This window comes from Myotis nattereri (genome assembly GCF_964212035.1).
Source record: "Myotis nattereri genome assembly, chromosome: 12".
Lineage (NCBI taxonomy): Eukaryota > Metazoa > Chordata > Mammalia > Chiroptera > Vespertilionidae > Myotis > Myotis nattereri.
This window is the reverse complement of record NC_138087.1, coordinates 3,527,082-3,551,865: the sequence shown is the minus strand read 5'-3', so window position 1 is coordinate 3,551,865 and position 24,784 is coordinate 3,527,082. Positions and strand designations below refer to the sequence as shown.

The 24,784-nt window shown below is 49.6% G+C and overlaps 1 protein-coding gene across 2 annotated transcripts in view; it reads left to right on the top strand.

Annotated features, from left to right (window-relative positions):
• Positions 1-18,256: 18,256 nt before the first annotated feature.
• The window catches only part of BICD2 (BICD cargo adaptor 2), a 60,676-nt gene continuing 54,148 nt past the window's right edge, over positions 18,257-24,784 (top strand). For both annotated transcript variants that reach the window (XM_081103454.1, XM_081103453.1), the window contains exon 1: positions 18,257-18,556. In XM_081103454.1, coding sequence (XP_080959580.1) covers positions 18,317-18,556 — 240 coding nt within the window. In that variant the 5' untranslated portion in view covers positions 18,257-18,316. The remainder of the gene's footprint in view (positions 18,557-24,784) is intronic.

Sequence of the window (24,784 nt, the reverse complement as noted above, 5' to 3'; positions counted from 1 at the left end):
CTGGTTTCCAATGGTGGTTTTATTGACAGAAAACTTTGACTGGAGTGCTATGTTTAAAAGAGTCATGTCTGGACCCTGGAGACTTGAAGCCAATAGGAGTGCCATGGAGAAGGCCCAGTATCCTGCTTGATAGCCCTGAAAATGGATGACGCTGGAGCTTCGGGCCCATACCCTGCCATCACTGGCTGTTGGTCGCAGTGGGGGAGAGCTGCGAGGGCACCTCTGTGCCCTGCCCCACCTCCCATGCACACTACACTGCAATGAGTAGGAGGGCTGCTCAGGTGGGCCTTGAAGCCTAGGGTGCAGGCCCACAAGTAGAGCCGCTGCAGGTACAGATCTTGGTGAGGAATTCACCCAACCCTGATGGCAGCTGGATGGCTGGGCTTCTCTGCCCTGAGGGACACATTGAGACTCAATCATGAAATTCCGGTAAAGGCAGTCAATTACCATTCTTCTTTGCTTATGCAAATGGTCAGGCCAAATTGAAACTAGACTTAATGCAATAGGTAAATTGGTCTTAATTTGGCTCTTTAATAAAAATAAGGGTGATTTTAGGGAGAAAAACTCTATTTCAATAGGGAGTTATCAGAACTGAAATGTTGTTTTTTTCCTTCCACCAGACCATTTGTTGTAATTCTTGCTGTTCTAATTTTTTCTCAATAATACTAAATTTTATAATACAGTTTGTCTCCGCCAAGTCACAAGCCCACCTCCTTCCGTGCCCAGGCCTCATCATCCCTCTGACAGAGAGCAAGGGTCTCTTGGCTCTGAGAGAAGCCTTCATCTCCCCTCAGCAGGAAGCAGTTAAGAGACCTCACGCCCCTTTCCCTGACAGAATTCAGAGCCAGGATCCTTGAGGGGGTGTGTTAGGCAGTTAGACAGGCATGAGCAGAGCGAGGGCGCTGGGCCACCTGGAGGAGAGATGGATGGGCCAACCCTGAGACGTGCTTCTCACCACTCCCAGTGCTCTGATGCTGGCAATGAAGGAGCCTGTGTAGACTGTCTCTCCCTCTCCCTTCCTCTAAGAAAGCCAGCAGATTTTTAGAACAGCTAATGAAGATAAAATCAGTGTAAGAAAAAGAGGGGGGAATTTGTAGGAAGCATGCCTCTATGATTCATCTTCATAGAAAAGAAACAGCATGTGGCCAGGTGGCTACTGAATTTCCACAGATGCAAGCATGTCAAACTCGAGGCTGGCAGGCCACATGCCTCCTTTAAATAAATGAGGCCCGTGGCCCACCAGCCCGAGTTTGACATGCTTGCCCCAAAGCAAACAGGATATGGGGGGTGGGGAGAGGGTGAGAGCTGTACACATGGCCAATAGCACATGTCCTAGGAAGATTCCCCTAGACCCGTGGTCGGCAAACTGCGGTTTGCAAGCCACATGTGGCTCTTTGGCCCCTTGAGTGTGGCTCTTCCACAAAATACCACGTGCGGGCGCACACGTACAGTGCGATTGAAACTTCGTGGCCCATGCGCAGAAGTCGGTATTTTGTGGAAGAGCCACACTCAAGGGGCCAAAGAGCCACATGTGGCTCGTGAGCCGCAGTTTGCCAACCACTGCCCTAGACAAAGGGAGGTGGAGGCAACTAGAAAAGGCCCCCGCCCATTTTTTTAAATAATCCAATGGGAGACAGCAAGACCTGGGTGACCTATTAGGAAACAGGTGACCAAATAGTCCTCAGCCAATGAAGAACTGGAAGAGGGTCTAAATAAATATACTGTGTCCCCTGCCCCACAGGTGATCCTGTACAATGGGCGCCCACTCTCGAGAATATTATTAAAAGTCTCATTTTCACCACGCTTCTGCTTCCTTGTGGTCCTCAGGTGCAGAGACCTGTGAGGGGCCAGCAGAGGGCGCCAGGACGCCAACCCCAGCCCTGGGGTGACATCAGGTCTTGATGGTTGGCTTCCAAGTTAACCTGTGCTCAGGGGATTCTGGATTCTTTTTTTTAAAAAAAATAGATTTTATTGACTTTTTACAGAGAGGAAGGAAGAGGGAGTTAGAAACATCCATGAGAGAGAAACATTGATCAGCTGCCTCCTGCACACTCCCTACTGGGGATGTGCCGGCAACCAAGGTACATGCCCTTGACCGGAATCGAACCTGGGACCCTTCAGTCCGCAGGCCCATGCTCTATCCACTGAGCCAAACCGGTTAGGGCAGATTCTGGATTCTTGACCCTTATCAGATATTACTTTGACATTTTTTTCTCCCATTCTATTCTTAATATTGTTCTTTGAAGCAGAGATTTTAAATTTGATGAAATCCTATTTACCTCTTTTGGGGGTTTTTTTTGCTTGTGCTTTTGGTATCATATCTAAGAAACCATACTTAATCCAAGGTCACAAAGATTTACACGGCCGAAACCGGTTTGGCTCAGTGGATAGAGCGTCGGCCTGCGGACTGAAGGGTCCCGGGCTCGATTCCGGTCAAGGGCATGTACCTGGGTTGCGGGCACATCCCCAGTAGGAGATGTGCAGGAGGCAGCTGATCGATGTTTCTCTCTCATCGATGTTTCTAACTCTCTATCTCTCTCCCTTCCTCTCTCTGTAAAAAATCAATAAAATATATTTAAAAAAAAAAAAAGATTTACACGTATGTTTTCTCCTAAGAGTTCTTTCATTTAGGTCTTTGATGTATTTTGAGTTACTTCTGTGGTGTGAGGCTGGGTTCTAATTTTATTCTTGTGTGTGTGGACTTCCCATTGTTCCAGGAGCACTTGCTGAAAATCAACTTACCACAAGGTGTGTGTTAATTTCTGGACTCTTGATTCTACTACACTTATCAGTTTCTTTACAAAAAAAAAAAAAAAATCCAGATGGAGTTTTTTAACATTTATAGATAAATTTGGGGAATATGTCAGCACTTTGAAGGGCAAAAGAAGCCATGTGGAGGAGGAGGAGAGATTTTTGCAGACAATCTCAATGTTGAATGATCACCCTAATGGATGCCCCCTTCAGAACAGCTCTGGCTCAAGTAGGAGAACCTCCTGCCACTGGACACCTCAGGACAGAGGTGAGGTCTTGGCAGGAGCATCCAACTTGAAGAGGCACCCTAACAACTCCCATCCCAGCAGCTACGTTGTTGAACAGCCACATAATATTAACTCAGAGGCTCCTACCAACTGAAACGTCTCCTTTCCAGGAACAAAACTATGCTGGTCTCAAAGAGGATGAGCAGGAATATTTATTGCTGTCCTGGTATATTTGTAAAAGACCGGAAACAACCTAAATGCCTATCGATGGAGACGAAGTATGGCATACTTATACCATGGGGTACTGTGCGGCCATAAAAACATATGCTGATAAGAAACTAGGTGTAGCCCTGGTTGGAGTGGCTCAGTTGGTTGGGTGTCATCCTGTGCACCGAAGGGTGGCAGGTTCGATTCCTGGTCAGGGCACATGGCACATGTCAGGTTGTGGGTTCAATCCTTGGTCGGGGTGTGTTTGGGAACAACTGATTGATGTTTCTCTCTCACATTTCTCTCTCTCTCCCAACCTAAAGTCAATTTAAAAATTAAAAAGAGAGAAACCATGTGTATCATAAACTATCAGTTTTTAAAATGAAAAGAAATATATGCTTGTATATTTTGTTGGGGTATTGCTTTTATCTGTATAATGTTTTTCATGTTCAAATATGTATTTTAATATTGTAAGTTTCTTTTATCTCTGACAGAAATGAGTACTTTGGGTTAAGGCCTTACTCATCAAATTAAAGCCACATCATATTTTCTCAGTTTATATTTATGTTGTATTTCTTCTTCTTTTTTAAAAAAATTGATTTCAGAGAGGGAGAGAGAGATAGAAACATCAATGATGAGAGAGAATCATTGACTGGCTGCCTCCTGCACGCCCACTGGACTGGAATCGAACCCAGGACTCTCAGTCCACAGGCAGACACTCTAGCCTTGAGCCAAACCAGCTAAGGGTGTTGTATTTCTCATAACTATAGTACAATATCACAACCAAGAAGCTAGTTTTGATGCAAGCCACCCGTTTAACTCAGATCCCACTAGGTTTACATGTACTCAGTATGTGTTAGTTATGCGTTAGTTCTGTGCAACTTTATCACATGTATATTCATTCACACATCACAGCAGGAGACAGAACATGTCCATGACCTCAGGGCCTCTCATGTTGCCTTTTATCCCTCACACACCCTTCCCGACCCTTACCCGCTGGAAACCACCAATCTGTTCACTTGTTATTTCAAGAATATTACATGCTCAACAATAAGAAAATGAACAACCTGATTAAATTGGATGAAAGACCTGAACAGACACCTTACTGAAGAAGATATATACATGGCAATGCAGCATATGAAAAGATGCTCCACATCATATATCATTAGGGAATTGCAAGTTTAAACAACAATGAGATACTACTACACATGTATCAGAATTGCCAAAATCCAAAACACTGACAACACTAAATGCTGGTGAGGGTGGAACCAAGGAAACCCTAATTCACTGCTGGTGGGAGAGCACAATGGTAAGCCAGTTGGGAAGACAGTTTGGCGGTTTCTTACAAAACTGAAACTGTCTTACCATATGATCCAGCAATAACGCATCTTGGTATTTATCCAAATGAATAGAAAACATAAGTCTACATAAAAACCTGTGTATGAATGCTTATAACAGCTTCATTCATAAGCATATGCCCTATAGGCGGCCTCCCTCTGGCTATGGAAATTCTCCAAGTCCAATGCCAGGATGCCTTGGTGACTATGAAGACAGGTACCAAAAACATGAGGCTATGTTTTCAGCTTCAAATAGAGGCCATTCTTTCAGAGACTTTCCAAATGAATGCACACAGGCAAGATTCTCGGAGTGGTGAGCGCATGGATGGGACATCTTACTATAACCGCCACAGCCACAGGGGAAGGGTGCCTACACCCATGCCTCAGCTGGACCTGGAGCCTTGGAGAGAGTCTGAACATCCCTGCATCAGCTCCCTTCAGCATCCAGCAAGCCAAGGTCACTGACAGTGGTGAGGAGGAAGAAGAAAAGGGGCCCAGGAATTTATTTTAAAAGAAATGTGCATAGAAAATAAACATTTCTTAAAATACATTCTGGCCAGTGTTGCTCGCTCAGTGGTTAGAGCGTCAGCCCATGCATTCTGGGTCCTGGGTTTGATTCCTGGTCAAGGGCACGTACCTGGATTGCAGCAGGTTTGCTCCCTGTCCCTGGTCGGGCCTGTGCAGGAGGCAACCAATCGATGTGTCTCTCTCACGTCGATCTGTGTTTTTTTCCCTCTCTCTCTCCTCCTAATCCCCTTCCTTCCATCCTCCCTGAAAAGCAATGGAAAAAATGTCCTCCGGTGAGCATTAACATATACACTGAGTGGCCAGATTATTATGACCACCCCATCAGTACTTCGTTGGGCCACCTTTTGCCTTCAATACTGCGGCGATTCTTCTTGGCATTGACTCCACAAGGTGTTGAAAGGTGATGCGAGGAATCTGACACCATGCCTGATGAATAGCACTGTCCAGTTCTGTGAGATTTGATGGCTGTGGAACCAGCTGCCTGATGGCTCTTTTAACTTCGTCCCACAAATGCTCAATTGGATTGAGATCTGGTGATTGTGGGGGCCACCTAAGCAAGGTAAATCTCCCTCATGTTCTTGAGACCAGTCTGCACAATACGAGCACCGCGGCATGGCGCATTGTCTTGTTGGAAGAAGCCATCTCCATTGGGATACGCCAGCAACATGATAGGATGAAGCTGATCACAATGATACTTAGGTAGGTTGTGCTATTCAGACGTTGTTCCACACGAATCAAAGGGCCCAAGTCATGCCAGGAAAACATGCCCCAAACCGTAACACTGCCCCCACCAGCTTGAAGGGTTGTACTCATGCATGTGGGGTGCATGCTTTCATGCTGTTTCCACCAAATTCTCACTCTGCCATCTGCATAATGCAACTGGAAATGTGATTCATTGGACCACATGACTTTTTCCCAATGCTCGAATGTCCAATCCTTGTGTTCCTGTGCAAATTGGAGATGTTTTATCTTGGTAACTGCAGACAGCAAAGGTGTTCGAACAGGCCTTCGCTTCCATATCCCATACGATGCAGTGTATGGCTAATTTGCCTACAAATGTCAAGTGGGCATAATAATCTGGCTACTTAGTATATATATATATATACTAAGTAGAAAAAAGAGTCTAAAATGCCTTTAAAATACCTTTAAAAACATGTTCCTTACAGACCATTTATCCCTTATGAATATTGTTACAAAAATCCTCCACAAAATACGAGCTATATATTAAAAGGATCACACACCACAACAAAATGGGATTTAATCCCAGAATGCAAAGTTGGATGGGAATCTTGACCAATGTAATATGCCACATTAACGAATGAAGGGGGCAAACATCCACACGATCATCTCAATTGATGCAGGAAAACATTTGACCAAGTCTAACACCCTTTTATGATAAAAACACTCAACAAACTAAAAATGGAAGGAAACTTTCTCAACATGATAAAGGCCATATATGAAACACCCACAGTAAAGACCATACTCAGTGGTGGAAGACTGAGAGCTCCACTCTTAAGATCAGAAACAAGACAAGCATTCCCACTTTTGCCCTTTTTATTCAACATAGTATTAGCAGTCCTACTCAGGGCAATTAGGCAAGAAAAATAAAAGCGTCCAAATTGAAAAGGAAAAAGTAAAATTATCTTTGTCCATAGATGATACCATCTTAGATGTAGAAAACTCTAAAGATTTCACACCAACTTCCCACACACAAGACAGCCTATGAAAGCTAATAAACAAATTCAGCAAAGTTGTAAGATATAAAATTAACATACAAAAATCAGTTGTATTTCTCTAACTAACAATGAACATTTTATAAAGAAAAGTAAGAAAACAATTCCACTCAAATAGCATAAAAATACTTAGGAACTGGTTTAACCAAGGAGGCAAAAGACCTGTAAACCGGACATGGTGAAACAATGCTAAAAGAAATTAAAGAAGACATAACTACGGAAGGGCATTCTGTGTCCACGGACGGGGAGGCAGTATGGCTAAGAAGACACTACTGCTCCAAGCATGCTGAAGACTCACTGCAATCCCTCCCAAAATCCAAACCACATTTTGTACAGAATAGAAAAACCTTTGCTAAAACTTGTTTGGAATCTTAAGGAAGTCAAAGCAATCTTGAAAAAGAAGAACAAATTTGGAGGACTCACACTTCCCTCTTTCAAAACTTACCACAATGCTACTGTAAACAAAACAGTGTGGTGCTGGCATACACACAAACCTAGAGACTAATGGACCAGGAGAGAGAGCCCAGAAATAAACCTTCACATATAAGGTTTTTTATTTTTGACAAGGGTGCCAAGACTATTCATGGGGAAAGGACAGCCTTTTCAACAAATGGCACTGGAAAAAATGGGATATACAACATATGCAAAAGAATAAAGTTGGATACTTACCTTATTCTATATACAAAAATTAGCTCAAAATGGTTCAAAGGCCTAAATGTAAGAGCTAAAACTATGAAACTCTTAGAAGAAAACCTAGGGGGAAATCTTCATGACACTGGATTTGGCAATGATTTCTTTGATATGACACCAAAACACAGGCAACAAACAAAAAATAAACAAATTAAACTTTCTCAAAGTTAAAAATTTTGTGTATAAAAAGACTTTCAAACAGTGAAAAGAGACTCCACAGAATGGGAGAAGATATTTTTAAAGCATACTTCTAATAAGCAATAAATATCTGGAATACAGAAATAACTCCTACAACTCAGCAACATAAACATAACAACTCAGTTCAAAAACTGCCAAAGGACTTAAATAGGCATTTCTGTAAAGATGATATACAAATGTCTAGTAAGCACATGAAAAGGTGATTAACATAAGTAGTCATTAGGGAAATGTAATCAAAATCATCATAATATACCATGTCACACGCATTTGTATGGCTGTATTTTTAAACATAGAACATAATAAGTGTGGTGAGGATGTGGAGATATGGAAACCCTCTCACATTACTGGTGGAAGTGTAAAATGGTGCAGCCACTTTGCAAAAACAGTTTGGCAGTTTCTCAAAAGGTTAAACCTAGAGTTACCATATGATCCAGCTATTCCCTCCTAGTTTACATGCAAGGGAATTTAAAGCAGGGACTCAGATATTTGTACACCAATGTATATTGCAGCATTATTCATAATAATTAAAAGGTGCAAACAACGTGTATCCATCAGCAGATGAATGAATAAAAAAAATGTGGTATAGTCATACAATGGGATATTCTCCTATACTAGAGGCCTGATGCATGAAATTCATGCAAGGGGTTTGGCCCTTGCAGCCCTGGCTTCATCCACAAGGTCATACGGATGGTCGTTCTGCCATCCAGTCTAATCAGCAATATAGGCTCTTTATTATATAGGATAATAAAAGCCTAATATGCAAATTGTCCCCTCAACTGGGAGTTCGACCAGGAATTCAACCACTCACTATGATGTGTGCTGACCACCAGACAGCACAGCACTCGCAGTGGGTGGCAGTGGAGGCACTGCTGGCCCTGATGGGCCCCGATGAGAGCGGGACCATGGCATGATGGTGGAGCAGGTGAGCGGGCAGCGCCTGGCCAAGGCGGGTGCAAGCGGGGCCCAATCACCCCGCCGATCACCCCGCAGACAGCGACAAGCCACAGTAGCAGGGGCCAGGGCCACTTGCCTGGCTCCCAAGTGCTGAGGGAGCCAGATGGGGGCCCAGTGATTCAGGCAGAGGGGGGTGCGTGGGAGCCTGGGGGTCCAGGTGCTGCCCAGGACCCAGAGGTCAGCTGGGACCTGCCCTTGCATGCCAGACGCTCACATTTCGATCGCCGGCCAGACCTAGGGACCACACTCACGCATGAATATCATGCACCGGCCTTCTAGTCTATATATATATATAAGCCTAAACAACCGTTATGACCAGTCGAGCAAACAACTGGTCACTATGACATGCACTGACCACCAGGGGGCAGACGCTCAACACAGGCGGTGCCCCCTGATGGTCAGTATGCTCCCACAGTTAACCTCCTGCAGCTGGCCAACCTCCTGCAGTCCTTCCCCCTGGCTGGCTGGCCCCGATGGCCCTGATTGGGACTGGGGATCCCACCCGTGCACAAACTCATGCACCAGGCCTCTAGTCTATACAATAAAAGCTTAAGCGACCATTATGGCGGAATGACCAGAACGACCAGTTGCTATGATGCGCACTGACCACCAGGGGGCAGAAGCTCAACGCAGGAACTGCCCCCTGGTGGTCAGTGAACTCCCACAGGGGGAGCACTGCTCAGCCAGAAACTGGGCTAACAGCTGGCAAGCGCAGCGGTGGTGGAGGGAGCCTCTCCCGCCTCTGCGGCAGTGCTAAGGAGCACCAAGCTGAAAGGTAAGAAGCAGCAAGCAGGAGGGTGGTAAGGAGCAAGGAGTCCCGGATGGTGAGAGGGATGTCCACCTGCCGGCTTACGCCCACTCCCTGCGTGGGCCTAAGCCGGCAGGCGGACATTCCCTGAAGGGTTCCGGACAGCAAGAGGGTGCAGGCCAAGCTGAGGGACACCCCCCCCCCAGTGCACAAATTTTGTGCACTGGGCCTCTATTTAGTTTAACCATAAATGGAACAGAGTTCTGGTACATGCTATACCATGGCTACACCTTGAAGTCATTGTGTTAAGACTAACAATCACTCTCCAGAACCTGTCCCAGCCAAGCTGACTGCAGCCCCACTTGGCAGATGTGAACTCTGAATAGGTCTGGCTAAGTAAAATTCAGCTTCTTCAGACATCCCATTGGGCCATTTAAAAAATTTTGGGCTGAAGCCTTTTCTAGTTGCCTCCACCTCCCGCTGTCTATTTGAGGCAGGTGCCTCAGGGGTTCCCACCATGATGCTAGCTCACATCCACAGTTCTTTGTTCCTACATCTTCTTCCCTCCTCCCTACATTCTGTTTGCCCTAGGACAGGGGTGGGCAACCTTTTTGTGAGTGCGTGCCAAAACCAGCAAAATCTCTGACTCAAAATTCTTCTGCGTGCCAACCCTAATTTTTTGAGAACATGTTACGCCTACTTGATATCTCTTAAGGTGTTCGTATGTGAAGAATCTTGAAGAAATAATTAAATTCATTCGAGCGACAAAAACACAGTATATGATGATGAAAAATACATTTATTTTTTAATGTATACATGTTATGTAAAATTATTTATTTATCTAAGATGCACCTACACTGAATTTATCTGAAAACTAAAAAAATCAATATTAAGAAAAAATTTTAAATGGAAGATTATAAGAGAGGGTTTCGCGTGACAGCAAAAATTACTGGCGTGCCATGTTTGGCACGCGTGCCAGGGCTTGCCCATTCCTGCCCTAGGAAAATTCAGTACCCGTTTCCATTAAACATTGACTATGCGGGAGATGAATCCTACAATTGCCTCCTCTTCCTTTTTACACTAATTGATCCTAACTTCATTAGCTGTTCTAAAACCTATTGGGTTTCTTAGAGGGAGAAGGAAAGAGAGAGAGTCTACACAGGTTCCTCCATGGCCAGCTTCAGAGCAGTTGGAGTGTTAGAGCACGTCTCAGGGTCCGTCCATTTCTCCTCCAGTTGGCCCAGCGTCCTCGCTCTGCTCATGTCTGTTTAACTGCCCACCACACCCCCTCAAGGAGCTTGGCTCTGAATTCTTTAAGGGAAAAGGGCCATAGAGTCTCTTCTGAAACTGCTTCATGCTGAAGAGGGGTGGAGTTTTCTTTCAGAGCCAAGAGATCCTTGCTCTCTGTTGGAGGGACCATGAGGCCTGGGTATGGAAGGAGGTGGCAATGGTGTCTGGAGGTGATAATCTCTAAGTGTGAGTAGGGCTTGTAACCTGGTGGAGACAAACTATGTTATAAAATTTCAAAAGTTAGAACAGCAAGAATTATGAAAAATGGTCTGGTGGAAGAAAACAAAACAAAACAAAAAAAACACATTTCACCGAACCGGTTTGGCTCAATGGATAGAGCGTCAGCCTGTGGACTCAAGGGTCCCAGGTTCGATTCCGGTCAAGGGCATATACCTTGGTTGCGAGCACATCCCCACTGGGGGGCATGCAGGAGGCAGCTGGTCGATGTTTCTCTCTCATCGATGTTTCTAACTCTCTATCCCTCTCTCTTCTTCTCTGTAGAAAATCAATAAAATATATTTTTAAAAAAAACAAAAAACACATTTCAGTTCTAATCATTCCCTATTGAAATATAATTTTTCTCCCTAAAAATCACACTTATCTTTATTAAAGAGTCAAATTAAGATCAATTTTTCTATTGCATTACATCTAGTTTCAATTTGGACTGATTGTTTGCATAAACACAATAAAAATAGCAATTGACCGCACAGGCTCTTTAAAGTCTGCTTTGCTGGAATTTCATGATGAGTCTCAATGAGCCGCTCATAGCAGAGAAGCCAAGCCATCCATCTGCCATCAGTCCTGCTGGTTAAAATACCTGCAGACTTGGGTGAATTCCTCATCAAGATCTGCACTTGTGATAGCTCCATCCGTGCCCACGCCCTTGGCTTCAAGGCTCACCGCAGCAGCCTTCCTACTTGTCACAGCACAGCTTGTGCAAGGGGGTGGGTGGGGACACAGAGGTGCCCTTGCTGCTCCCATCCCTCTTCTACTGACCACCAGTGATAGCCAGGTATGGCCCAATGCTCCAGCGTCATCTATTTTCAGGGCTACCAGGTGACCAAGCAAGGTACCAGGCTTTCTTCAAAGTACTCTTATTGGTTTTAAATCTTCTGGTGACATCCAGAGTCCAGACATGACTCTCTTAAATATGACACTTCGAAGTCTTGATTAATAAAACCATCATTGAAAACTGATCTTATTGAATTCATACAAAGAAACGTATTGCCATAATTCACTCATTAAGAATTGCCAAATTCTGGAGGAACAAATTAGGGAGAAAAAAATACACAATTTACCAAATTGCTTTAAGAAAACAGTTTCCTTATGTCTGAAAAAACAAACAAACAAATAAGAATCATCAATTTGTTTCTCCTGATTTTCCCTGCTAGTACTTCTATAAATCTAGATACCCTAAAAATTCTAATAATTTTCATCCAGTTCAAAGGGGATGATCTGAAAATGTCAGAGTCCTTTCCATGGATCCTTCAGAAGATGTAACTTTTCTTTTTTCAAATGCATTATAACAAAACAGTGACTGTCTCTAGAAAGACACAGTTATGGATTTGATTATAATGCAAATGACATGCAATTTTGTCCTTCCTGCAAAACACAATACTCCAGCTTTCTGGGCAAAAAGCAGGAAATACCTTTTCCTTTTTTTTTTTTTTTTTTTTTTTTTTAATATATTTTATTGATTTTTTACAGAGAGGAAGGGAGAGAGATAGTTAGAAACATCGATCAGCTGCCTCCTGCACATCTCCTACTAGGGATGTGCCCACAACCAAGGTACATGCCCTTGACCGGAATCGAACCTGGGACCTTCCAGTCCGCAGGCCGACGCTCTATCCACTGAGCCAAACCGGTTTTGGCACCTTTTCCTTTTTAACTGACTAGAAAAGGACTAACCAAAATGAGGTTTATTCTTTAACTTCATCTGTGGTCAGCAATGACACTAATTGGATTTCCGCCATCCATCTTCTCTGAGTAGGCTGACACAAGCCACTCACCCTCGGGCAAAATGCAAATCATCCATTCTTAAGTGTCCTTGTTTTAAGGAAGATAGGATTTACTAGATGGCTCCAAATTGCCCTTTATCCATCTTAGTTTCCCTATTCCTGGATTACTTCCCTGTGTCATTTAACTGCATACTAAGTCATCAGTAACCAAGTTACATTACAGACAGGTAGACAAGAACTCTCACTAGCTAAGAGTTTCTGGTGGCTAATGCCCTGAGAGGGAGAACAGGAAGGATCCCCAAGAATAAGAATTCTTGGCAGCTGCTAGGACAGTGGTTCTCAACCTTCCTAATGCTGTGACCCTTTAAACAGTTCCTCATGTTGTGGTGACCCACAATTTCATTGTTACAAATTGAACATAACTAAAGCATAGTGATTAATCACAAAAACAATATGTAATTATATATGTGTTTTCCGATGGTCTTAGGCAACCCCTGTGAAAGGGTCGTTTGACCCCCAAAGGGGTCGCGACCCACAGGTTGAGAACCACTGTGCTAGGAATTCCTGCAATCTTTGCCACGTGTTCAGGCCCTCCACAAACAGCTGGGTCCCCCAAAGCGGGATATGCCCTATCCTTAAATAAATTAAACCAAAAAAACAAAGAGACACAAACATCAAATGAAACACTCTTATATACAATATTTACAGGTGTGCACAACCCACAGACAAAAGTTTCACACTGTCAGGTTGGAGAGAGCTCAGGATCGAATACATGCAGACGTGTGACGAGATAATGGACTCCCCCTGGCATTTCTAACATATCAGTGTGCCAGACACAGATACCGGCTTCTCCCTGAATCCACAATGACCCCCACACAGACACTGACTCCTTCCTGAATACCCTGCCGACCCCTTGCAGCTGAAACTTCCACAGCTGAATACCTCAGCTCATGTCCCCGCCCCTCACCCAACTGCAGTATAAAAAAAGCGCCCCCCTCCGTGTTGGCGTGAATCCACGTGCCCTGTCCTTGGGGGTACGTGGGTCTCCCGGGGACGCAGAATAAACTTTCCTTCCTTCCTTTTCTGATCAACTCTCTTTATTTCCTTCGCCGCCTCCTGAGCTACCTAACCTAACACACACCATGTTCCTTGTCTGTCCAGCCGCAGACATCACAGAATGCCCTGCATAAGAAAACACCTAAGCAGAGCAATGTCTCCTGTGCCTGATTAGGGGATCCCACCCCCACCCCCACCCCCGGAACCTCAGTATTCTCCCAATGGACTATCCAGGGGAATGTCATCCTAGGCCTAGAATTTTTGTTCTGGTAAATCCCTTGTGACTATTCCATGTGTTCAACCCCCTCCTGGAGGTTTCTTGCACTGTGCTCAATCCCCCACGCTGGAGATTTCTCACACTCCCCAGGACCCGCTTCATCTGTACCTGGTCGTTTTCCTTGCTGGAGAAGGGAACTGCAGATCAGAACTGTCCACTCGCTTTGTGTCCAAGACACTTCTCAGTCACATACCCAAGGATATGCAACCACCAAGGTAGTGCTTTATAGCCCAATTTTCTTACCTTGACTCATGCACGAGGATTGCCTAGTTGTGTATGGGTGCCTGCTTTTTTTGTTTGTTATCCCGCGTTGGTTTCACCATCTTCTGGGGGGAAAACTAAAAAACAGCCTCAGGCCTGTTCTATGGCTTCCGTGAAGAGATGGGGCTCAGCAACGGGCCACTCAAAATTGGGTGGGATGTGTCTCCCCTTCAACCAGGGCACCCCTCCATATGGGCATAGAAATCCTGAATGAGCCCCCAAACTGTGAGAAATTCTCACCTGTTCGAATTCAAATAACGGACTCAGAGACAGAAGTATGGTGAAAATGAGACTTTTAATATGTTCTGAAGAGTAGGTATCTGTCCTATTGTGCAGGCACACCTGGGGCAGCGAACACAGCCTATTTATTCAGTCCCTTCTCCGGTTCCTCATTGGCTGAGTACTATGGAGTCACCTGTTTCCGCATATGTCGTCCAGGTCTTATTGTCTCCCATTAAGCCATTAAAAATAAATTGGGCTGAGGCCTTTTCTAGTTGCCTCCACCTTCCCCTGTCTACCTGAGGAGGTGCCCCGAGGGTTTCCACCATGATGCTGGCCCAGGTGCACAGTTCTTTCTTCTTACGTCCTCTTCCCTCCTCCCTACATGCCGGGAGCCGGTCCATCCTTGCTGTTTCAAGGGACCTGGCATATATGGCATACTCACCTTCTTGGCACTATGTGTTTTAACCAAGGTCACCTCTCTGAGAAAGGTTGTTTCCCCAGGTAGGGATTTTCCCCTGAAGTTAGGGAGGGAATAAAACCCCTTAACTAAGTGCCAGGCAGGTAATTAATCACTTTAACTACCAACAATCATGCTTAAGCTACATAATCTTTACTCCCTGGAATGGAGATAAACGCCCTAACCTTTGGAATAGAGATTGATAGGATTGGATTCAACTGGTATAAATACAGATGTAACAGAACCTAGACATAGAACCTAGACACAGAACCTACACAGAACCTAGAGACAGAAGAACTTTGCTGGAGAGAACATGGCAAAAGATCCTGGACAGAAACTGGAGACAGAACCTAGAGACAGAACCTAGCGAGAGAACATGGCAAAAGATCCTGGACAGAAACTGGCCTCAGAACCTAGAGACAGAACCTAGCGAGAGAACCTGGCTGAAGAACCTAGAGACAGAATCTGGCTACAGAACCTGGATAGAACATGGCAAGAGAACCTGACTAGAACCTGGTGACTGAATCTGGCTGGAGAACCTGGATAGAACCTGGCTGGAGAACCTAGCGAGGGAACATGGCTACAGAACCTGGCTGGAGAACCTGGAGAACCTGGCTGGAGAACCTAGCAAGAGAACATGGACACAGAACCTGGTTGGAGATCCTAACCAGAACTTCGCTGGAGATCCAGACCAGAACTTGGCTGGAGATCCTGGCTAGAGATCCTGGCTAGGCTGCTGATCAACTGAACGCTGTCTCCGTGTCATTCCTTCTTCGCCGACTCCGTCCACACCTTTGGGGACCCCTGGACCTGCTGGGGTTGGACCCCAGCACCTACATTCCTTTTGCCCTGGGAAAATTCAATAACCATTTCCATTAAAAGTTGACTGTGCTGGAGATGGATCACAGAGACCCATTTCCTACACACAGAGCTCTTGAGGGAACAGGAAGGAAGGAGCTTCAAGGCTGCCAAAGTGCCACACCCAGCCCAGCCTGGACACTGCACATGAGCATCCTGTTCCTTCACCCAGGTTGGGAGGAGTGGGAGATTGGAGTCTTGCCTCACAAAGGAAGAGCGAATTCCTGGGAGGATGTCATATCCCTTTGCCCCCAGGCTAGAGGTCACCCAGTCATTCTTGAGGGGACAAGCAGGGTGTTCCCTGGCATCCCGCTATGCCAACGCTGCCTCTGTTCTCCTGTGGCCCCTTCTTGGACAACGGGGCTCAAGCCACAAAGGGGCAGTCAGGACGGCAGAAGGCTGGGGCGGGGTCTGTCCTTAGCTGTCAGACTGAGAAATCGGATGAGAGGTTTACGAAGGTGGAGAATCTTACTGAGCATTTTGCCCAGCCTGTTTCCTCATTTGTCAAAGAAAATAGCATCATTCCCACCTCTTGGGGTGTTGTGAGGACTCAATGAGATGATGTAGGTCAGGTACCTATCCATGTTGGGGAGTTGGAACTCAACAAGGGATGGCCCTGCTTCTCTCATGCTTGCCAGTCCCTATTGTGGCAGCCTGACGGCCACCTCCTGAGCATACTTAGGGTCTCCACACAGGTCTCACATTCTCAAGACATCCTTCCCTGATGCCCCGACCACCAACACTCAGACATCATGGCCCCTTCCTCACGGCTCTAACCCTGATGTCCCTCTTGCAGGAAGCCCACAGTAGCCATGAGAGGTCCTGTACCCAGCACCTGGAAGTTGCTACCTGTCCCCCTTCTACCAGCAGCCTATCCAACTTCAAAGCTCAGTGGTCAATGCCTTCCCCCTCCCCTCCTCAGGCTAGCTCTACTTGAAGGTGAGGAATGGGGTGGGGATTCTGAATTTGGCCATCCTGAGTCAGGAGGGGATGTTTCCCTGAGGCTGTGTGACCCCCTCAAACAAGGCTTATCCGTCTCCCTTCTTTTTCCTGGGATCTCTCCCTTAGGCTGGCAGGTGTGCCCGAGCCTGAAGGGTTCCCAGGACTTGGGACTCTCAGGGCTAAAAGCAGCGTGGCCCTAGGGAAATGAGGCCTCTTGGGCATCCTGCTTTTACTGTGGTTGAATGCCCTCATTTTTTAAAAAATTTCACAAGTAAAATTATGACATTCTTCTCAAACAAATGAAACATTAAATCATTAAAAGGAATAAGAGCTTCTTGGAGAAATAACAGATTCCAATTTGGGGCAGAATACAAGATTCTGGAACAATTTGTGCTAGAAAGTAAGAAAATGCTCGAATATTATGACAGATTGAAAGAACACAGGAGGCAGTTTGGAGGAGCCCCCACTGGCTAAACCTGCCAGTTGGGCATCTAAGGAAGTAAGGATAGTAACAGAAAAAAACTCGCTGCGTAAAATCCTCCTATATAATAAAAGCCTAATATGCTAAGTGTCCGATCACCCGTTCAACCAATCAAAGCATAATTTGCTAATGATATGCTAAGGCCACCCGCTACGGCCTGCACTGACCACCAGGGGGCAGACACTCCACCGGTAGGTTAGCTTGCTGCTGGGGTTCTGCCCCTCTGGGACTGAGCCAGATGGTGGGGTCCCTCGCCTGGCCTGGGCCCTGTAGCAATCCAGGATGAGGGGACCTCCCCCCAGTGCACGCGTTTCGTGCACCAGGCCTCTAGGAAGAATATAATGCTAATGAATGAAATCTCTTCTCTAGAATACAAAGCCATGGGTGGAGAAGGAATGGCGGCAATAGCGAAGAAACAGTGTGGGGCCATTAGTCTGAACCAGACATAGCAATGAAAACGGTGGTTAAAGGAACGGAGGAGGGTGTCGGCAGGTCTCCGCGGCGGCTCACAGGTGGCGCTCACGAAGGGGCACCAGCCGCGACACGAGGGCCAGGCTGCGCGGCCAGAACTGGCGCACCTCCCGGGCGTCCCAGGCGAACCGCGGGCACGTCAGGGCGCGCCCGTCCCGCCGCCTCGGAAACCGGGTCCCGCAGAGGGTGGGGCTGAGGCCTGGCCTGGGAGCGGGCAGGAGAACAGCACACTTCCGGCTCTGCGACGGCGGCCTCGAGGGCCAATCACGGCCGGGGGCGGGCAGGAGAACAGCACACTTCCGGCTCTGCGACGGCGGCCTCGCGGGCCAATCACGGCCGGGGGCGGGCAGGCGCGGGCATGACGGTCCTGGTAGGCGGCGTGCGGGCGGGACTACGGCGCCCAGAATATCCCGGGCGGCGGCGGCCGCGGCGATGGGCTTGGGAGGAGCCGCGGCGCCGGCCGGCCAATCAAGGGCCGGGACGGGCGGGCTCGTGTCCACACGAGCTTGGCGGTCGCGCGGGCGGGACTACGGCTCCCACATCGCCCCGCGCGGCGGGGAGCGCACTGCGGCTGTGCGGCGGCCCGGGCGCCGTCGGGCTGGGCGGTGGCCAGCGGACGGGAGCCGGGTGTGAGCCCGGTGGCAGCAGCGTGAGCCGGCCCGCGGCCACCATGTCGGCGCCGTCGGAGGAGGAGGAGTACGCGCGGCTGGTGATGGAGGCGCAGCCCGAGTGGCTGCGCGCCGAGGTGAAGCGGCTGTCGCACGAGCTGGCCGAGACCACGCGCGAGAAGATCCAGGCGGCCGAGTACGGGCTGGCGGTGCTCGAGGAGAAGCACCAGCTCAAGCTGCAGTTCGAGGAGCTCGAGGTGGATTACGAGGCCATCCGCGGCGAGATGGAGCAGCTCAAGGAGGTGCGACGCCCCGCCCGGCCCCCCACCCCGCCCTCAGCTGACCCCTCGCCGGGCCGCCCCGGGCGCCAGGGGTGCGTGCGCGGCCTGCCTGCGCCTGGTGGCGGGCCTGGGCACGGTGGGTGGTGTTTTCCTGCGGTGCTCGGCCTCCCGGGTTGGGGGAGGGTGTGGGCGAGGGATGAGCGCCGAGAAAAGCCCGGCCCTGCATCGCCCTTCCCAGGCGGGGCAGCTGCCTTCGGCAGGGCTGGTGCCGGGCAGGTGGCCTGGCCTGCGGCGGTCGCGGCCTGTGTCGGGGGCCTGTCCCGGAGTCAGCTCTCCCACCATTCCCCCCACTGCCCGGGAAGCCTGCTTTTTCCGCCCACTTCCTGTGTGGGCGCGCCCCCGGCTCTCCCTGTAGACGGGACGGGCCGCTCTGCGTGTGTCCCGGATTTTCCCTCCGGGGTGAGGAGTCAGGTCCTCGGGCAGCCCTGCGGGAAGTGTGCTAGTGACCCAAACACCAGCTTCTCCCCAGCCTGTGCGGGAGCGAGGAGGACGGGGCCTTGGCTTCCTCTCTGCAGCATGGCCCACCCATAAGGCTTGAAAAGGCGGGGCATGGTGTCAGTTTCCCCGACAGGGTGCCCCTTCCCCACCTGACTCTCCCCTTGTCCCGGCGGGCTCTTGGCCCTTGATCCTGGGATCCACCATGCCAGCTGCTTCCCCCAACCCCCACCTCCTGGCACCACCACTCCTAGTGGCCGGGGACGGGTGCCTGGACTGGTCAGAGCCTCCCTGCCTCACTGGGGAGTCCAGTAGAGCCCTCTTGTGAAGGCGGGGAGGAGCGGATAGAGGAAGCCATGCCTGGCAGAGTAGGTGCTCAGGTTAGCATCAGTAAACGACTGACACGGGCGGGCGGGAAGGCAGGTGGCCGCTCACTCACCCCAGGTCCTGACATCTGTCAGCGAGTATTGGGGCTCCTTTGAGCCAGGCTTGGCTGACACTGGATCTTCAAGAGGCATAACATGTGGCCCCTCCAACAAGGGTTCCATTTGGGGAGTGGGGGGGATGCACCCGGGGTCTCCCTGGATGGGACTCACCCCCACAGCACTCAGCCCCCCTCTTGTGCTCACAAGCTTGCCTTCGTGACCCTGTAAGAAGGCCTGGACCCATGATTGCAGAGAGAACTGCTTCCCGCTCAGGGACCTTTCGTTTGTTAGCTCTTTTCCATTGTGGACAAACCTTTTGGCCAGTGCAAGCACCTTGGCTCCGTTCAGTGGGTGTGTCTGGAAGGTGGGTCAGTTTCTACAGTTCCTTCAGGTGCCTGCCTGCTTGCTGTCCCCTCCTGGCTCCTGCGTGCACTGGCCACATGGCCTTGGACATGTCGCTCTGCTGCCCTGGGTTCAGTTTCCCCCATTGCGGGTGGGAAGTTCTGGCAGAAGCTGGAGGAAGATGATCTGTTCAGGAGATGTTGCCAGAAAGCTTGCACCAGTTCACTCATGCCTGTACCAGTACAGGCTCTTGTCAACCTATTTATTTTGTGCCCATTTCGTACTTGGAAACACTGTCTCTTATTTTAAAAATCAACATTTAAGTAGATAATACTGAGTGGGGCAAAAGTAGGTTTACAGTTGTGAGTATGTAAAACAGTTTAATCTTGTATTACTATTAGTTATTATATTATTTTTCATGTGAACAGCTGTAAACCTATTTTTACCCCACCCTGAATTTGTTGGGCCCATTTTTTTCTCCTGTAGAGAAGTGAACTATCTTAATTCTTTTAAAAATTCATTGAATTAAAGTGGATTCAGTTACTAACAAATTATGCTGCAAACAGAATTGCCTGTACTCCTGTCCAACATTTGTAGGTAATACCATGTTTGAGGGAGGGAAGCTGTCTGGCAGGGTGCAGGCATTGGGTGGGAGCTCCTGTCTGGTAGGGTTAGGTAAGTGCCAGAAGTAGGTGGTCCTCACCAGGGGGCGAGGGGGGGGGTGGTGGAGGGTGAGAAGGCATGCCACAGGCCAGGGGCAGGTTCCTGATGCAGTGTCAGCCCCACCATCTCTTGGCTCCCAGGGAGAGTGAGAAGACAGGTCTGGACGCCCTCTCTCCCACCTCAGGATCTTGAGTGTGTGATATATATACATCTTGGGGAAGCAGTGGGTGCAGTTTGGTGAGCTCTGGCGTCTCATAGACTGGGCATAATGCCTGCCCGGCACACAGGAAGTGCTTACACTTGCTGGTTAGTGGCCTCAGCTCCTTCCCTCTACCTCTCAGGCCTGGATCCCCTCCCTGCTGTTCCCACAGCCACCAACTCTGCTCCTTGGCTTGGTGTGATCTGTAGCGTCCCCACTGCATCTCCCAGAGGGCATCCCCAGCCTGCTGCCTGGGGCCTCCAGCTGGCCCAGCCTGTGCTGCCCTCACTGCCGGATGCTTCTGAGCCTCCTCTGCCACCCCCTCTGGACTTGCCTGAGCCCAGCTCCCAACACTCATCCGTCATCCCTCCTGTCCTGCAGGCTCAGCAACCAGGAGGGTTGGGGCAGAGCTGATGAGAGCAGCTACTCTGTCCCCTTTGCTCCCTTCCCTCCCTTTTATAATCTCTCGCAGAGGATGGGGAGACTGAGGTAGACTGAGGTAGACTGGGTGGGAGCGACTAAGGAAGGCTCCGCAGCTCAAACTACGTGGGAAGGGGTCCTTGGCACCGATTCCCCAACCCATGTGTTTGCAGAAGTCACCGCCAGATGGGGTGGGTGAGCGCAGCCACTTGGTCTCACCCCTGCAGCTGAGCTGCTCCTGTCGTAGCCTCTCTAGGCCCCACTGACTCATACCAGCCCTTGGGTTACTACCTTCTTATAGCCATTGTATAGATGGGAAAACTGAGGCAGGTGCAGAGGTGTGTTTTGCTCAAGGCTAGGAGCCCCGGCAGCCTGTCTTAAAAGGGCAGGCACCTGCTGAGGAGGGCAGGGCAACTGGAGGCCTCTGTGTGGGGCCCAGCCTCCTCAGTGTCTGCGTGGGACAGGAAGAGCCCTGCTTTGGCTGAAGCCTGGAGGGCTCTCCCGCCCACTGAGAGTGCCCTGGACCTCGGAGCAGAGTCCTTGGGGCTGGAGCGCAGGGAGAGGCCAAGAGCTTTTGGAGCCGGAGCTGGGTGTACGTTCTGCTGTTGGCATGAAGAGGCACGACTTGGGGGGGCTGGGGAACCCTGAGGTGCTGATGTGGCCCTGCTGGTCTCCAGCCAGGAGAGGCAGCTACAGATGTCCAAAGGCTGCGACTCCAGGGCTCACTGAGGCTGTACTGCTGACACTCCCTGCTGTCCCACAAGCGGAGGGTGTGTCGGGCAGAGGTTTGTGAATCCCTCTTGGGCTCCTCACTTTTAAAAGCGCCGAGACTGACTGCCACGGCACCTGGGCTGCTTCCATCTGCCGGCCTGGGGGGGAGCAGCTGTGCGCCTCAACGTCCCCAGGTATGGCCTTGGACTCAAGACTGGCACACTGGCGGAGCTGCTTTCCTACAGGAAGGGCAGCAGGTGGCCAGGCCTGGGACCAGGAGCCTGTGGCCCAAAGGTGGCTTTTGCCTGGGAGGCGAGGAGGTGCTGCCTGTGCTGCACGAGGCTGTGGTTTTCACACTGGCTCCAGGAAGGGTTGGATCCTGCTGGGCCCTTAGCTGTGTGGCCCTCGACGAGCAGCTCTGCCCACTGGAGCCAGGATGGGTCGCAAGGGTGCAGGTCACTGCATGGGTTGGTGCACCTGAGCCTGTGGGGGTGGCGGGTAGGGGGTTGGTGGCTGAGGCTCCCTGGGCCTGAGCAGCTGCCTGGAACAGAGCCACGGCCAGACCAGCATGGGCTCCTGCCGCGCCCCCTCATCACTTCCTGCAAAGGAGGTCAGCTTCCCCTCCTCAGTTTGGGGCAGTCACCCCTTAGACCTTCGCCATATCAGGACGCTGGGTGAAAGGCCCCTACACATATTGGGGGTAAAGAAAGATTTGGTTTCTTCTTAGACAGTGAGGTGAAGAGGTCCTATGGCCAGGGCTGGCCCGGACCCTGCAGGCTCTGACACATGAGGCCCTCCCAGGCCCTGTGTGGCTGTCCAGCTGCTGTCCTGGGCATTAAACCCTGCCAGCCTGCTGTGCTCTGCCATGGGAGGTGGACTGAGCATTTGCAGCAGTCGTTTTTTAAAAAGCACAGAGTTGCAGAAAAGCAGGTTTCATTCAAGTGGATAAAGACAGGAGTTTCCATAGTTCAGAAGGCACCATGCACTTTGAGTCTGTTGTATCAGGCAAAATAATTGTGTGGTTTGTATTTCAAGGATTTGCTTTTTTAAAGACAGTTTTCTGCATTGCTTCCCTCATAATGCTTCCACCTTATTTAGGGGAAGTTGTAAGTATAACCAGAGCAGAGGGAATATGTCTCTCCGCCATCTCTTTGCCTCACTTCCTCTGTAAGTACATTGGTGTGTTGTGCTGAGAAATAACTCTTTTTTTATAAAACACTAGAGGCCTGGTGCACAAAAATTTATGCACTCTGGGGAGTTCCCTCAGCCCGGCCTGCACCCTTCGCAGTCTGGGACTTCCCAGGGGAATGGGCCTAAGCTGGCAGTCAGACATCCCTCTGGCAACCTGGGAGCCCTTGGGGGATGTCCGACTGCGGCTTAGGTGGACCCAAGCCGCCGTCGGACATCCTTAGTGCTGCTGAGGAGGTGCTGCACTTACAGCCGTGAGCCCGACTTGTGGCTGAGCAGAGCTCCCCCTGTGGGAGCGCACTGACCACCAGGGGGCAGCTCCTGCATTGAGCGTCTGTCCCCTGGTGGTCAGTGAGCATCATAGTGACCGGTCGTTCCACTTTTAGGGTCAATTTGCATATTACCCTTTTATTAGATAGGATAACCGTAGGTGAATTTTCACACCTGACAGAATTAATAATGATTCCTTAATGCTGTCTCCTATCCGGTCATTGTCTGGATTCCCCATTTTTGGCTCATAAAGGCAGCTTTGCAGTTGTTCTGTTTGCATCCGGGTCTACTCCATGCAGAAGGCCTTGCCGCTTTATGGACAGAGCCTTGTGAGCCTGTCTGGCAGTCGCCCCTCCTGCCTCCCTGTTGGAAACCTAGAGCTGCGCTTCCAGCTCCATTCAGGACTGACACACACTCTTATCTTTTCTTAACTTTCTCTTTTTAAAAAAGTTGGCCAGAATGATGCCTTCAGTTGATATGTGGCCTGGTTCTTGGGTTGCTGGGTTGTCGTCCCCCATCTAGTCAGGACACCAGCCTTATGGCACCTACTTGTGCCTGCAGGGGCCCTTGGTCACCCATTGGGTTTGTTCTGACTGTGATGCTGAGAGCTGCCAGCTCTCTCTGAACCAGGAGGGAGGCTCTTATCTTCATTCCACAGGAGGGGATGCTGGGGCCCGAAGCGTGAGGGTGACAGCCCATGCTGTGTGCTAGCAATGCTTGATGTGACCCTGAGTGGTGCCCTCCCTGGGCCTCGGTGTCGGCCAGTGCGTCCCTGAAGCCCTGGTAGTGGGCCGCTTCCCTCTCAGTGATGGCATAGGGGGGACCGGGACCTCATTCTGCAGGCTCCTGTGGTTTGCTGCCTGGGATTGCCTGGGCTCTCTCTTCCCTCCTTGCCCCTCACCCCCCATCCTGCACTTGCTGCAGGGTCCAAATTGTCCCACCAGCCAGAGTGATTCCCTGAGAGCTGTAAAATGTGACCTGGGTGGTCAGAGGGACACTGGCCCCAGGAAGGGGGTGTGCCAGAAAGACTGTCTACAATCCTGACCCAAAGCCTCGCCTGCCATCAGTCACCGTGTTACCTGGTGCAGATGCTGGGGCTGCGGATGTTCCACCCCTTCTGGGAGGGCAAGCCCCGAGCAGTCCCAGAGCCGTCTGCGTTCTCACCAGCACCTGTGGTGGCCTTTATCCTGTGGCCAGTGTTCTGGGGGAGAAATGGTGTTTGCGGGATTGATTTATATCTTCTTCCGTGAAGCACTCAGTTCTGCTGTAACACTTGTTTAGAAAGTGCCAATTGTGCCCTAGCCAGTTTGGCTCAGTTGATAGGCATCAGCCTGTGGACTGAAGGGTCCTGGGTTCGATTCCGGTCAAGGGCATGGACCTCGGTTGCAGGTTCATTCCCGGCCTGGGCCCTGGTTGTGGCTTGTGCAGGAGGCAACCAATCGATGTGTTTCTCTCACATCGATGTTTCTCTTTCTCTCTCCCACTCTCTCTAAAAATCAATGGAAAAATATCTTCAGGTGAGGATTTAAAAAAAAG